The sequence below is a fragment of the Amblyomma maculatum genome, chromosome 5, assembly GCF_055883805.1.
Source record: "Amblyomma maculatum isolate TAMU_Amacu chromosome 5, ASM5588380v1, whole genome shotgun sequence".
NCBI classification, from domain to species: Eukaryota; Metazoa; Arthropoda; class Arachnida; order Ixodida; family Ixodidae; genus Amblyomma; species Amblyomma maculatum.
Genome location: NC_139348.1, coordinates 118,377,633 through 118,393,330, shown reverse-complemented (window position 1 = coordinate 118,393,330; position 15,698 = coordinate 118,377,633). Strand labels below are relative to the sequence as shown.

At 42.6% G+C, this 15,698-nt stretch overlaps 1 protein-coding gene across 1 annotated transcript; it reads right to left on the bottom strand.

Annotated features, from left to right (window-relative positions):
* Positions 1 to 1,340: 1,340 nt before the first annotated feature.
* Positions 1,341 to 12,783, bottom strand: LOC146189315 (4-vinylphenol methyltransferase 1-like). The gene is made up of 4 exons (XM_084605236.1): positions 12,581 to 12,783; positions 11,028 to 11,373; positions 5,765 to 5,924; positions 1,341 to 1,510 (listed from the first exon to the last, which is right to left on the bottom strand). Exons 1-4 carry the CDS (start codon positions 12,781 to 12,783, stop codon positions 1,341 to 1,343), a joined length of 879 nt encoding a protein of 292 aa, XP_084461362.1.
* Between the last annotated feature and the right edge of the window lie 2,915 nt (positions 12,784 to 15,698).

Below are 15,698 nucleotides of genomic sequence, written 5' to 3'. Positions count from 1 at the left end.
CGCACTCAGTGATCCTTGTACCACAGCTACATGTTACAGGCATTGCGAACTCGCTCGTCAGACTCATCTTTATATTGACAGCGTATATCTCCGTTTCAGAGGCAGTTTAGCTCCGCAAGCATACCAAGCCACACGCCAAGCACCATGTTCTTTGCAATAGTCAAATGGTCAAGTGTTATTAAATAATATGTGCTGCACAAAAATAAGAAATACAGAGTTGTAATCGACGCTTTTAACGCGTACATAATTTGTCTGACTCAAACCTGGCTATCTTCGAATGTTGATAACAGCAAAATGTTTATTGAAAAAAAAAAGCTAATCGTTTATCGTAGCAACAGGCTTACTCGGTGTGGGGAAGGTATGTCTATTGCTGCCGCTTATAGTGTTTTGTCTTTTCATTTCTATCTTACTAACGTTCTAGAGCTTGCTTTGGTCGAGATTCGAACGTACTTTAAGAAAGTTTTGTTGGGATTTTGTTATTGTCCGCCGTTCTAATCACTCACCTTTGCTGATGATCTTCACGATGTCATTTATACGATTAAAGTATGTTGTCCGAATATTGTTTTCCTTTTACTAGGCCACTTTATAACACTATTATAGTGTAGTGTAATGCGCATTTCTGTTGCAATTAGTTTTCCAGTGTAGGCAACAGATTTTTAATTTTTGCGTTAATTTCAGCCCGTAACAGCTCCTAATGCAGACATTCCAATTGCGTTTACTACTTCTAAAATCATAGATTCAGTACTCACCACGTTGCCTGGTCTTTCCAGGCCCATATTGTGTCTCTCAGGTCTAATTGATCACTTAATAAATCTGACCATGTTGCTGTGTTTCGGCCTTTTCCAGATTGGTTGAAAACGCAAAAATAAAAGTAGAGGGAGCCTGCGCAATATCTGCATACAATTTGTATATCCTGAAATGCGCAACGGGTGGTCCAGCTTTCAAATATGAGCAACACTTTGTTTTTATGGACATCTAGAAAACGTTTCAGAAATTTGCGTGATTGAATAACTTCCGGCCGTCACCATTGTCGGAAATCGCGGAGGTGCAGTGGAGCGCCAGAAGTAGACGTGCGGCAAAGCAGGCTTACAGTACCGAACGTATCATGCTGGGCTTGCGCACCGAGCACAAATTCATATTCCCCACATTTCATAGCAGTCACCAAGAGGGCGGCCTGTAGCGTCAAACTTAGCGGAACTACGTTGAGACATTGGTGGGCGTTACATCACCGACATTTCAGTACTTTTTAGGATCGAGTCCAGACTTAAGACGGGGCAAGTAACCGCTTTTTAGTTCAGAAATTTATTTATCCAAAACCAGTAGGCGATATGTTGAACATCCTACTTCGATGGCTTGAAGGCATGAATTACGAGCACCATGCGATCTTCCGTCTCTCTATCAGGGTTTTTAGCGAACATAGCGTCTACGAAGTCTGATGTAAACTTGAACAGCTCCAGCTTTTCATCTTCACCAATGAGTGCGTACACTGGATTGAACGTGATGAGCATATCTGAAAGAAAAAGCAGTAATAAGAGCAGCACTCTGATGTAGGTAAAGAAAAGAAAAACGGTTTTGCATTGTGATTTCCAAAATATGGAGTCGTACACATTTTGAAACGGAAGCAAATCGGTTAAAAATACGGTGCACACTTAAGCGGCCCCTTTGAGGGTACGAGATGATATCGTAGGATATCAGCCCACATTTGAAGCCCCTTTTAAACAAGCCGTATAAACTTGTCTTGAAGGCAAGGGTCATCCTCCCATACGAAAGGAGTGACCCTAGTTGGCAGTGCTGTCAAACATAACGTCTGGCAACCCTACGTCCAATCAGTGTTCGGCCATATCAGCTGCCAGTTACCGCATGCCAGCGCCATGGTCGGGAGTTTTCCCCCACAACGCAAACTTCGACAACGAATTTTCTGTGACCGGGGCCTCTAACGGTAATGCGCTAAAATGCCCCTGGCGTTGATTTTTGAACGCTGCCTGCTCAGTAAAATATAAACTGTTTGAGAGGAGATTCTCGCACACTATCTCCCTAATCGACGCAAAGAGACTGATCAAGAAGTATATAACGCCAAACCAAGATTTAGAACGGAGCTTTTCAACAAAATTTTTTCTCCCATACCTACAAAAAACTAAAACCTAGAACTAAAGAAAAACTAAAATTAACAACTTTTGTGATGTGAAAAAAGCCTTTCGACTTTAAGTAGCTGTGTTGAATGTACTTTCAGGAATTGGCTGTATGGGCTCTTTTTTTTTTCCTACGCTGTCAATTTTTATTCTCACTTTTGTTATGTGGTGACGCGTATACATGTGTTTGCGTATTCAATGACACCCTATTAAGTCTTGTACTGTTGCACGTCTGCCTTACACATATTTGTGCGACAATTCGGTACAGGAATTACCGTATAGGACAAGGAATTCGGAGCGCGTCAAAGGTGGACGAAATAGCGGCCCGTGAACTGCGCTCGCATTTCAGAGTAGAGAAATTTACAATACTCGCTCGTGCCACTTCACGGTAGATTCTGCCGGCAGCCACATGGTGGCGCCACTATGCAATTAGGAATGCCCTGTATGGCTTGTTAAGACCCTGTAGGGCCTTCAGGGCCCTGTAGAAGCTCCCTGTATTAGTATGGCCACAAGGCACGCATAAAAGTTTTGCCTGTACCCAGTGCGTACAAGCTTGCTTTGCGTGCCGTAATATCTCGCGTGTCGGTCTGGGAAAGCTAGGAGGAGGAGTTCGGAAATCTGGTTTCAGACCTTAAATTTTTTTTTTTTTTTGCGGGAAGTATATTTTTGCAAGTGTGGTGTTCTTTAACTCACAATACCTGCCATCTTTTAATTCCTCTCATATGTATGGCACCATGTTTAAGAAAAGCGTTTCCGGGTGTTTGACATTTGAGCGCGAGGTCATGTGGTTTCATGTCATAGTCTGTCAAGCAATCCGGATTATTCTCGCAAAACCCACAACACCGACACCGGTGGCGACACCGCCATCTTTTTTGAGAAACGAGTTTTTTCGGCTTGTCGATTCAGGTTCAGTCTTTCTGAAAAGTAATTTTTTTTTTTGCCGCTAAACAGTATATTTCTGAAGTACCATGACCGCTCAACGATGCAGTATTGCGGCATAAGGATATGACATTTTAACAGAGGCTACAAGTACGTGTTCCTGGGTTCGAACATTAAAATTTGGTGGAGACATAAGTGAAGCCTTTCAGTAAGGGGAGGGGGGGGGGGCAACAGAGTTACTAGTTCGCGCCCATACTTTTATGAGGGTCCTCGTTTGCGCACATACATTTTGCTATATGCTCAATCTGATCTCCCTTTTGTGCTTTATTTGCCTCAGACGTACATTTTAACATACATCAATAGGGAAAGGTTTCACATTACTTGAAAGCTACTAAAGTACCACATCATGGGGAAGACTACCTGACGTAGATAAAGTACCGCTGAACTATGACGGAAGCACGGGCCGTATGTGTTAGGGGCAGCGTGTAATGCACGTAATACAAGGGTTCTCAAGCGCCCAATTTATTTCACTATCCAATTCTAAAAGAGCAGCTCCACGGCAAAACGATGTCGCGTAGTCTCTGAACTCATGCGACCCGACAGGCAATCACTGGATGGTCATGTCAGCTGCCAAATGGAACCTGACAGAGACATGCCCGTAATTTCTCGCTCACTACGCAATTGCGAGAACGTCGACGATGTCGAAAACAAAAGCATGAGATTTTTTTGACAATAGGGGCTATAAGATAAAAGATAATCGTTTTCTCGGAGGTGTCCAGAAAAGCTGATGCTACTCCGGCAAGTCGGCACCGCAAAGCGATCCCACGAAATAGTTTTAGAAGAAACAGCGCGATGTATCAACATCAAACCCATCATCCATATCCTCATCACCATGATGATCATTGTCACCAGCGTGACTACACCCGCTGCAGGGCAATGTCAGTCTCCCGTAAACCATCAATTATCAATTACCTCGGCCCTGTGGCACGAATTTCCCAACTTTATGCACCCCCTACGTTTCTGCCAACCTCAGGTATATGTATTATTCCCTTAAAATTCGGTCAGTTACTCACAGTGACTATGTACACTTCGTGTTGCACCCATTTCATTTTTTTTTTATTTCGACTCAATTTAAATTCAACTCTTTTCGTTAGCGTCGATGTTTCTTCCCCGATGTATATGTACCATGCATGATGTAGGAACACCTGCCAAATTCGTTCCATTTGATTGTTATTCGTCTAGTTATTTCCCTCTCGTGGCCCGAGGTTTGGCACGGTAACTTTCTGTCCTAAGTAGACGTATTCCCACGTCCCTTTCGGCGTTTTACCACTTGTTCTAAGGTGCTAGTTCCTTGAGAGGCTGCTGACTATTTCATATTTTTGCATGCGATTTGTAGATGTGCCTGCTCTTTCTGTTCAGGTAATAAGTCACCCTGTGCAATTCATTCCCTGAGTTACTTAGAAAGGCAATAGCCTCACCGAATCCCTGACTAGTGATATATTATCTGATAACACTTTGCCCTAACTGTTCTCAATGGGGTCCTCTGAATATAGCCACATTTCCTGTAAGTACGCGAGGAAAAGCTGAAATGACCTTGTATCTGCTAAACATCCTTTCATATGGGAATTTATTAGGTACTTTCTCTGTCGACCTCTATGGTAGCTATGCACACACTACAAGACATGTTCTAATAGTTTCTATGCGGCTACTCTACCCCTTCTTCCGAAATGCCGGCACGATTTTTGAGGTTTCATCGTCATCATCCTCATCCTGACTATACCCACTGCAGGGCGAAGGCCTTTCTCATATTCCTCCAATTAACGCGGTCCTGTGCTAGCTGCATCCACTTGATCCTTGCGAACTTCTTAACCTCATCCGCCCACCTAACTTACTGCTACGCTTTCCTTCCCTTCGAATCCAATTTGTTGCCCTAAGTGACCATCATTTACCCTCTCTTCGAGCTATATGTCCTGCCTATGCCCATTTTTTCTTCTTGATTTCCACTAGAATGTCAATGACTTGAGTTATTTCTCTGACCCACTCTGCTCGCTTCCTATCTCTTAACGTTATCCCTACCATTTTTCTTTCCATAGCCCTCTGCGTTGACCTCAGCTTAAGTAGAACCCTCTTTGTTAGCCTCCATGTTTCAGCCCCATAGGTAAGCACAGGTAAGATGCAACTGTTGTGTACTTTCCTCTTGAGCGATACCGGTAAGCTGCTAGTCATAATCTGGGAGTGCTTGCCAAATGCGCTCCATCCCAGTTTTATTCTCTTTGTTATTTCCCTTTCACGGTCCGGAGTAGGCAAAATTTGCATGTTAAACGGCGGGGCTGTACCGACGCTATCATTCGCCTGCCAGCAAAACGCAACTTTGCTACCGAGAAAGCTGAACCCAAATATTTTCGCCCATTTGGTTTCCATACGCTGTGCGCTTCCCTAAAGCTCCCAGGATGTTTTTCCCAAATCTTCCTTCAATCCCTCATCTTGCGGCTTTCAGAAGTGATAAAAAAAAAAACATCGGTATTTCGGTTTTCAGTATTTTCTAGCACAAAAAGTCTTTTGAATTGACAGCAATTTTTTGTGATCACAATACGGTACTGTATCCATCCACACAAGCAAACTTCAGTTACCACTCAGAGTTCCGCCACCAAATTCTGAAGCATTCCGCCATAACAGGCCCCCCACCTACAGGCAATCTGTATGATAGATAGCGAAAAAAAGAAAAGAAGAGCCAAGCCATTGTACGTTCTACTTACTAGTCGCCCTTTCCTTAATCCTTTTGCGGGGTGTGGAAACACTCAGCACTTCGCAGGAGATGGGGACCAGCTTCGATGAGATGACAAGGTTGCTTGCGTACGCCCTCAAGGAAAAAACATCTGATATGTTCCATGTTTCCGGCATGTTAGCTTCCAGTATCTGTTTGTGAGAGTAAACAGGCTTTATGTTTCACACCTCTGTACAGCACCGATAGGTTGACGTACGCTGTGATTATTAAGAAATAATAACAGAGTGAGGACGCCATGCATGACGCTTCATCGATTGTCCTTGTGTTATAGAATGATTATAGAAAGTGTTTTGTGGTGCGAGAAAACGCGCGGCTCAAACGTGACGATTTTGTGATGCAATTCGTTTCCTGGAATTGTACCAAGAGTGTTATTTTCCTCTTTATAGAACCATCCCACTTATCAGACTGCGGCGCATTACCTAGACTCAGCATTGCGTGTACAAGGCTGCAGCAAACGCGTGCACGCTTGTTGAGCATTTGTTCCATTGGGGCTTTCCCATTCTCCCTCATTTTCAGTACAGCTCCGATCTCTTTGATCGAGAAAATCCAGTGACCACATTGCAATCTCAACAGCAAGTAAGGGAGGACATCTATGTTACTAGGGAACTAGGTTACACAGCTAACTTGGCAAGATTAGACGCGGTTTGCGTTTTCGAGAAGTAAGTGCACAGTAATGCTTTTGAATGATGGCTTTTATCACGGAGGCGAGGTTGTCAGTACATCCCTCGACAGGTCTGTCTTACAACAGTCAACACTTTTCATACTTCATCTGCTTTTATAAGTCAGTTCCTTGTAATCGTAGACGAAACTGACTACACGCACTGAGTATTATGAAGGACGAGCCCAGCAAGGCGAAATCGAAAACGAAAGAAATTTTGACTAAATCTAAATCAGGGGCGTGGGGAAGAATAAATACACAAGAATATAACTGTTTGGGAGGGCAGGAGGCAAATAAGTTTAGTTTTAGTAACGCTGAAGCCGTCACACCTCGGTAATATCGCCTCTCTGGTTCCCCAGCGAAATTATAGGCAATGTGAGCCGTCCGATAAAACAAAGCAACGAAGAAACATGCTCAAAAGAACGCACGTGTTATGAGTTTTCTTCGTACATAATGTCGATCAGTGAAATTAAAGTTAGACATACACTTGACTGCTACATGACCATTATCACTATCCCCACGTGTTTCATATATTGCCATGCAGCTTCATGCGTCCCGTGGGCGATGATACCTTTGATGTCGTATCATGAATAAATGACTTAATATCCACTACAATTGTTAATTTTATACAGACGACTGCCGCGTATCAACACTAAGTCTGCTGAAAGCTTCCGAATGTAGGTTAGTACATCGCAAATGATCTGGAGACAGCTAATTTCGCAGCCCTACATGGTAGCGTCGAATAGCAAACTTCATGGTGTGAACTGCAAAGAAGTGGCATTTTATTACTCACTTTAAAAATGTCTTCACTTAATATTCATTGCTCAAACTTCAAAATGTTAAGCATCAGGTTCGGGCAGTGGACATTAGGTTTTCTTGACTTTCCACATTAACGGGGCAAAATACACAGACTACAAACGGTTACGTGTGCTTTCCATTTTGGCTGCTCACAGTGGGATGCAATTTTTGGAAGCTATATACGTTCAGTAACTTTCACCCAGAGGTATGCTGTCTGTAGTCGTGCATTTTAATAGTGGGTGGCTTTAACAAAGCAGGAATAACTATGTGCAAGAATGTTAAGCTCACCATCTTGCTGCTTCAGACAAGGTCAGATTTTCGCGTCCGTACATTTGGAATTGGCCTTTTTAAAGAAACACGTTTTGCGATATACTCTCCCTACTGAAAAAAATTGTATGATTCAATAACCTCGCATTTTCTCACATAATCTCACTCAATTCATTTAAGAAATCACATACAAGTCGTATATAATTGCATTAGATCTCATAGGTTCTTGTACATTATTATAAATTATGAGATAAATTTTAGGATAATGATGTGCACTGTATGAGAGTCTATGCGATTTGATGAGATTGTGGGAGGTTATTGTCCCGTAGAACTTTTGGTTTTTCAGTAGGGCTATCACGCATATAAAAGAAACACGCATTTCCTTCTTTTTGGTGGCAAATGAAAATGCATGGTAAATATGAACACTACCTACTTGAGTACACACCTGATTGAAAAACAAATACAGAAAATTGGCGACATTGTAAAATTTGTACCGGTACTAAGAATGGCGCGCAGTTTAAAGAATTTCGCCGGTCCTGGTGTTTTTAATAGAATAAATAAAAAAACGTTTTTGGTCAATATTTTCTTCGGAAGCTAGGAGCAAAATATTAATTTTTTACACCGAATGAGCTGAAAATCATAATTGCTTTCATGCAAGTTTTCAAAACTCATGATCAATTTTTTATGCTAATCTTCATTAGAGGACATTTGCCTGCACGAGATGAAAGGCGGGGGACTATATAGATTTCAAAATAAATTATGTTTTTTGCGCCACATATCTGAATATGACTATTCGCCGCGAGATCGACCTAGAGGTGGCGCCACCGTCACTCCGGTAGTGTTGATCGGCAGCCGGCGGCGCTCGCAGAAACGCACGCTGCGTAGGTCTGCATGCTTCCGAGTTTACGGCGGATTTGTTGGCGATTAAAATGTGTCTTCTGCAGTATTTCTGCAATATTGCAGAAAAAGATCCAATGATTTCGCCAATGCAGCAGAAGAATAGCGGATTTTAGGAAAACAAAGCACGCAACCATCAGACTTCCAGATTTACTTTGCACGTTTCTTGCGCTGTACCGCGCTCACGCGCCTAATGCTTGGGCCTGCGTAATGACAGCTTTGTTTTTCTTATCGACTTTTAAACAGTTTGCCGTGTCTCATGCGAGTGAGACCGGCAAATTTAATGTCAAGCCCACGCAGATACCTGCAATACTTTAGATTGAATTGAGAGAGCCTGGTTCATATTATATCGTACTTGACTCGAGGATTAAGCAGGTTAAATGTAGCATTGGCAGCGCATTGCATGACGAGTTCCTTTAGACTCAGTGCACATTAACTCTGGCGCCAGACAACCACGCACAAGTATTCCCCAAAAATGAGATCACGCCGACACTGTACAGGAAACCTCGCCGCACAGGAAAGCCGATTGTTCACGTGTACAGCGCTGAGTGGATTGAATTTGCCGAGATGCTTTTTGCGGCCACTGTCATAGAATGTGAGTGTATTACTGCATGCGTCACTAACTGTAAATAAAATTTCCTGAAACCGAGGAAAGTGTAAGGGATTTCTGATATGTGTGATGTTAATATATAACGGTAAATTAGTATAATTATTTTGTTTTGCAATGCCAATAAATTTCACCATGTGAGAGAACTTTTACGCACTGGAAAGAATTTACAATAATCAGCGATTAATTTTCAGTAACGTTAAAGTACAAGCTACGAATTACTCGCTGCGAAGACATCGTTATAAACTGCGCATGGGCACTGTCATGTTCTAGGTAGCAATTTTACAGGCTGAAAATTTCTTTATCACTATTTATTTAGTAGTGACTAAATCTTATGCGAAGTAAAATATTAGGGTTGCTTCCAAAACAGATGCCAGATATAAAACTATTCCGAAAGAAATAGAGGTAATCTTATCATGCGAGTTTAAAGATGTATTTATTCCCGAACTAAACACTGATATTTAAGCCCGCATGAAGCTGTTTTACTCCCCTTGTCAGAAACGACGAGTTTGCTCGGAAGACAGCACTTGGACGAATAGGAATTATAATGATTATAATAGGCTACCAGTAAAGTACATTAATCTAGGTGTATTATGTAATATTTAGGGTAACAATTAGGTGCAGGGAATATGTTTCTCAAACATTCGAGCATTTCTCTAAAGCAAAATGTGATCACCAAAACTTTTACGGATGCAGAGAAGCCTTCAACAACAACAACAACAAAAAAAGAAAATAAATGCATATTGGCCCGGGGTTAACGCATGAAAGCGGCATCAGCTATGACGGATGATTGCAGAGGCTGGTTTTGGTGTCGTTTTTTTTTCATTAATAACACCACATTTACCACGTAGGATTGTTTATTGTGCAGTCAAATCCCGCAGCAGAGGAGCGCCTTTCGAAACGGTTGTGATTAAATCCCCCGTTCTCGAAACCAGCAGTCGAGCGCCCTTACCATTGAGACACCGCGACAGAGGTTTAAAAGCAAAAAAAAAAAAAAAAAAAATAAAAACATAAAGTACTCACACAACTCTATCGTGAATACAGAAGGCATAGTAGGCATAGAGTGGTCTGTTGAAACTGCATTCTGCTATATGAAGCAGTCTGCGGTTGCATATGTTTCAGTAGCTGCGGTATTCCAAACAGAAACGGGAATATGCGATTTCTGAGCGTTTGCATTAACTTTTATTGACGGCAGCAACCTGTTTTGCTTTGACACGGCGGTAACGACAGTACAACTTCGTTTAAGACATTGCATGTGAAAGGATCTCAAGCGCCGAAGACCGCGATGGATGATGTCCTTATCCAAGCATGACATGCTCGATACGGACAAGTATTATTTTTTTTAATGAAGCGTGGGGTTATAGAGTGTTCATATTTATTTTGCAAGAGGCATATAGGTAAGCAAAAGCTCACAGGAACCGCGAAACAAACAAAAACACTCCTGTACACACCGCACGCGGGCGTAAATCACTGCGGGCTAGCACGCGACGCGAAAACGCATCCACACTGAGTAGGTTTCGCCGCTGAGCCGCAAGGTGGCGACTCTGCTCGATCTCGAGGCCAATATAGATGGTGGCCTCATCTTCGCATGTGCCAGTTGAACATGTGACGACGCAAATGTTACTTGGAATGAAATGAGTTGCATGCTAATCTCCACTACTTCTTAAACGAAAAGGCACAGTCGCCTTGCTCATTTCTTCACATTAAAATATTTAGAAAATGGGTTATGAGTATTTAGGAAATAATATGCCCTGCTTATTGTTTTATTGTATTTTGAATTCGGGACAGAGGCTGAATATTGTGTTAAGCAAATATTATGTATTAAAGAACGCATGCCGTAATACGTTCTTTTCTGAAGAACGCCTTTTAACGCGAGTACTAGTGAAGGACATAAAATTGCGTAACCTTTCATGCCATTTAGCAATGTCGTTGCAGAAAAGCTGGCGAAATAAAGCCTTTAGAAATCACAACTGCCGCATCTGTGATTACATGAATGCATACACTTACCTGGCTGTACTTCGACCAGCGCGGTGACTTTATCATTGTGTCGAAGAGCTCAAAAAAGGGAAGACTATGCAGAAAGAGCAGTAGGCACTCTCCTCCGGGAGCCAGCAGCTTCTCGCAATTTCGCATAACCAACTGCTGGTCCCTGATCCAGTGCAACACGTGGAAGGAGTAGAGCCGCTGGAACTGTCCTTGCTCATGGACAAAGTTGTCTACGTCTCCTTGGATATCCAGCTGCAGATAATGTATTCTAGGGTGGGAGTACTTTTCTGCTGCCAACTTCAGCATTTCCTCCGATTTGTCCACGGCGACCAGTCTTCGGCATGGTGGGAGAGATGGAAAAAGTTTTCTGGAAAAATAAAATTTGCTATGCTTGTATATGCGCTGAAAAATTAAAAAAAAAGAAACTACAGCAGACACAGGACAGTGGGAGGCGACGACACAGGGAGGTTTTTAATTTTCCAATGTCTCACCAACTCGCCTACCTGTCTACGCTCTTAAACGTGTATGCACTCGTTTCGTAAGTCATCAGTCATCGTGAAAGCTACATCTGCTGCAGGAAGCATGTTTACGGACACACCTCTATAGCTCAATAGGGTACGAGAGAAAATAAACTCCAATCAAAAGCAGTGTCTCTGCTCAAGGTGACCTCCATTTCATTCTGTTACAAACAAAAAATTAAGCCACGAGTCACAGCATAATGCAGATCGATGCCTAAATAGATAGTTCATAATGAACAAGAATATTGAGCAACATTAGTGGATTCCTATAACATGTAGAAGAGCGTGTATATAATGATTGGCCAGAGATAAGTGGGAAAAAAGTGAATTAAGACTGGAGTCATTATGTGATTCTACTCTAAAGGTCCTTCTGAAGAACACTGTAAGCCTGTGAAATATACAGAGCAAACGGTTTTCATCACTTATAAAAGAGTTCTTGTACGGCCACTTAATACACGTTTTACCGCTAAAGTAAAACTGGTAACAGCAAACGCACACTATAGCATCCCCGCACAAAAAATGGTTCCCATACAAGGAAAGGCCAACGTTTACAGCTGAGGCGGTCAAATGGTATGACTTAATACCCTATATTCGACATGCTACGTAGGCTGTATACAGTGGTGTATATATGACAGCGGTCTACTTTGGATGCCCTCAAGCACAAAGGAATTGAGCAGTAGACTTCGCCAAATAAAGAGCGATGAAAAATTACATATCATGTAATATATCATAGTGCAAGAAAACGAAGATGAGCTATCACCATACCTCGTTTAGGCTACCTAGATTGCCCCTGTATGGACTGTAGGAGTGGGTATATTTATTTTCAAAATTTATACCATTATTAAAGAGGACTAGTCAGTATTCCTGCCAACATTTGTATTGAGAAGCAAATTAATTAATTTCAAATCATGACCATAATATAAATTCTCTCTGGGCTGCCTTTGAAGATATTAATCAGATTCATCCTAGTCTAAGAAACACTTAGTTTCTCGCTATAGCTGTCGGAAACCAGATTTAGCCGCTGCTTTTTAAATGTGGTAGAGGAGCTTGACTTACTTCAGTGTGAAGCTCCCAGGTCCACAGCCGATCTCTATAAATTGATTCTGCTCGTTGCCACTGTCGAACGCAAAGGCCTTGGAGAAAAGTTCCAAGATTGCAGCAAATATCGGTTCGCACGGGTCGGCCCCAGCGTCATAAAGCTCAGCGCTCTCAGTCGGGGGGTCTGGTCGTTCTGCTCCAGTTTTCTTTTGTTGCGACATGCTGCAAACAGGCCCATCAAAAACAGAGGTTAAGATTTTCTAGTGGAATATTCGTTTTCTAAACACCTCCTTTCCTTTTTTTTTGCTCAGATTACTCACCTTTCACAAGCGTCACAGCATTAAAACAACGTGCTGAACTGGAAGACTTTTCATGTCGTCATGAACATGCTCGGTTAAAACTTTTCCATAAGCTTTATCACCATCCACTACTGCGCAGTAATTTGTTTCGCTCACCTATGTTATATTTCCACGACTTGATCATGTCTTCAAAGTTAAATGCGCAAAGCATCCTTTATCAGTTCAGTTCAGTTCAGTAGTTCAGTCGTGTCCGACTCTTCGTGACCCTATGGACTAAGTCACGCCACGCTTTCCGGTCTCTCACTATCGTCCTGACATCACATAACTTCATCTGCAACGCCTCGAGGATGCCATCTAACCATCGCGTTCGCTGCCTACCCCTTTTCCGGCGACCCTAAACCTTTCCCAACATCAAATCTTTCTCCAGCGACTCCTCTCTTCTCATCAGATGACCAAAGTAGCTGAGCGTTAACTTTAGAATTTGACCCTCCAATGAGCAGTCAGGGTTTATGGTCGACAATATCGACTGATTTGATCTTCTGGCAGTCCAAGGAACTCTGAAGAGTCTCCGCCAGCACCACAATTCAAACGCGTCAATTCTTCGGCGGTCAGCCTTCTTCATAGTCCAACTCTCGCGTCCATGCATCACAACTGGAAAGACCATAGCACGAGTTATACGGATCTTGGTTGGCAGACTAATGTCTCTGCTCTTTACCAGGTGGTCAAGGCTAACCATGGCTCTCTTTCCCAGAAGCAGGCGTCTCCTAATTTCATGGCTGCAGTCTCCTTTCGGGGTAATCTTGGAGCCCAAGACGAGAAAATCTGTCACAGCTTCCACTTCTTGTCCCTTGATGCTTCAGGACTTGATAGGGCAAGATGCCATGATCTTTGTCTTTTTAATGTTCAGTTTAAGCCCAAACTTCTCACTCTCTTCTTGTACGCGCATCAGAAGTCTCTTGAGTTCAACTTCACTTTCTGCCATTAAAGTGGTATCATCCGCACATCTAAGGTTGTTGATACGTTTTCCAGCAATCTTCACTCCAGCTGAAGACTTGTCCAGACCGGCCTTCCTCATGATGCACTCTTCATATAGGTTAAATAGGCGGGGCGAAAGCATGCAGCCTTGTCTCACTCCTTTCTCAATCGGAAACCAATCAGTAAGACCATTCCCAGTTCTGACTGTGGCCTCTTGCCCTTCATACAGGTTCCTGAGGAGACAGATGAGGTGAATTGGAACTCCCATCTCTTGGAGAGCTTGCCACAATCTGCTGTGATCTACGCAGTCAAACTCTACGTGGCCATATGGTTTTCTTGGCAGGAAATACTGGAGTGGGTTGCCATTACCTTTTCCAGTGAATCACATTTTGTCAGAACTCTCTGCCCTGACCTGTCTATCTTGGGTGGCCCTACACAGCAGAGCTCACGACTTTATCGAGTTTCGCAAGACCCTCCGCCACGACAAGGCAGTGATCCATGAAGGGGATCATTTATCATCTTATGCCAATTCATTCAGTACTCATACTATTATTGAATGGAATAACTTGCCATCGCACATCGCTAGAGAAACTAACCTAAAAAAAATCGAAGAGCTACTTCGCTGTGACGGAAATGTATAGAATATTTTGCTGTCATTCTTTCTTTTGATGTTATACCTAATATTATGTTAATGTTTCTTGTCGCAATTGTTGCTGATAATTATATCGTGTTTATTACAATTGTGTCATCCCCTTCCTTATGTAATACCCTTCTTTGGAGGGCCTTTAGGGGTAGCCTGAATAAATAAAAAAAATAAAACGAAGCCCAGTCGCTAGGAAACGTGTTGCCTCGAATCGAGGAATGCAGAATTTATCTTGGTCGTATTAAGATGATTCGTTTTACGAGCAACACTCCAGAACAGCACTTTCTACTCGTTCCACAGGGCTCCACTTAGAAATGAGCTTCGTCTGTAAGTGGAGTGATCTTGGCCACAGATGAGAGGTAGTGGCCAAGATCACTCGAGCTTGGCCACTACCTCTGCTGGTGAGTCTTCTAACCTGTAAACTTTTTGCGATGCATGTTCCTACACTAAGCTGCTTTACTTGCCTAATATTAATTGTTTGCTGTGCCTCAAAACGCTTGACTACCGTAATACTGGTATTGTAGCGACTCAATGAAGTAGAAGGAACTGAGAGAGAGAGAAAAGTTCGCGTATACTAACAACAAAACTTTTGCGTGCCCAATGCGAAGTTTGTAAGTAAGACTTTATTCGTGGAAATTGAAACAACCTTAAAGATAGGAGTGCATCGAAGACGCGAGCCCCACGACGTGACACTACGAAAATTATAAACCACCTTCGTGAACATCAGTTTGTTCTTATTAGTGCCTTCTAGCTTGCGTCGTGCAGGGTCCGACGTTGGTACAGAAATAATGGCGAGATTGAATGGGAAGGCAGCATTTAATCGAACAGTTTCAGCTGCAACACAATGTAGTTCTATACGGCTAAGCTAAAAGCGTTCCCCATTGGTGTCGAGGCTCCAATATTTAACATGCATATTAAAAGCTTCATTGAGGAACAATTTTACTGACATTATATGTAGTGCACGTTTTGTAGTGCCACAATTTAAACCCCTGCCAGTGATGATTGCTCTGCCCAGACAGAGACAAGTCCACTTGTCGGAACGTTGACTCCACCCCCCCCCCCCCTCTTTTTGTTCACTGCTCTTTCATACCGTGTGCCCATCTCCTTCCTCTCGTTCTACCACAAACTCTAATTAAGCAAATAAATAGAAGAACAGCTTGCGAATGTTATTTCATATGCATAAATTTCTTCCGTGAGAACAGAGATTTTCATTTTGAAC

Bases quoted from the DNA above. Each gene is read 5' to 3' on its own strand.
- LOC146189315 (XM_084605236.1), bottom strand. From the start codon at position 12,783: ATGTCGCAACAAAAGAAAACTGGAGCAGAACGACCAGACCCCCCGACT. The intron at 11,374-12,580 runs GTAAGTCAAGCT...TTATTTTTCCAG, and splicing joins CCTGGGAGCTTCACACTGAA to AAAACTTTTTCCATCTCTCC. The intron at 5,925-11,027 runs GTAAGTGTATGC...TCTCACAAACAG, and splicing joins GCTGGTCGAAGTACAGCCAG to ATACTGGAAGCTAACATGCC.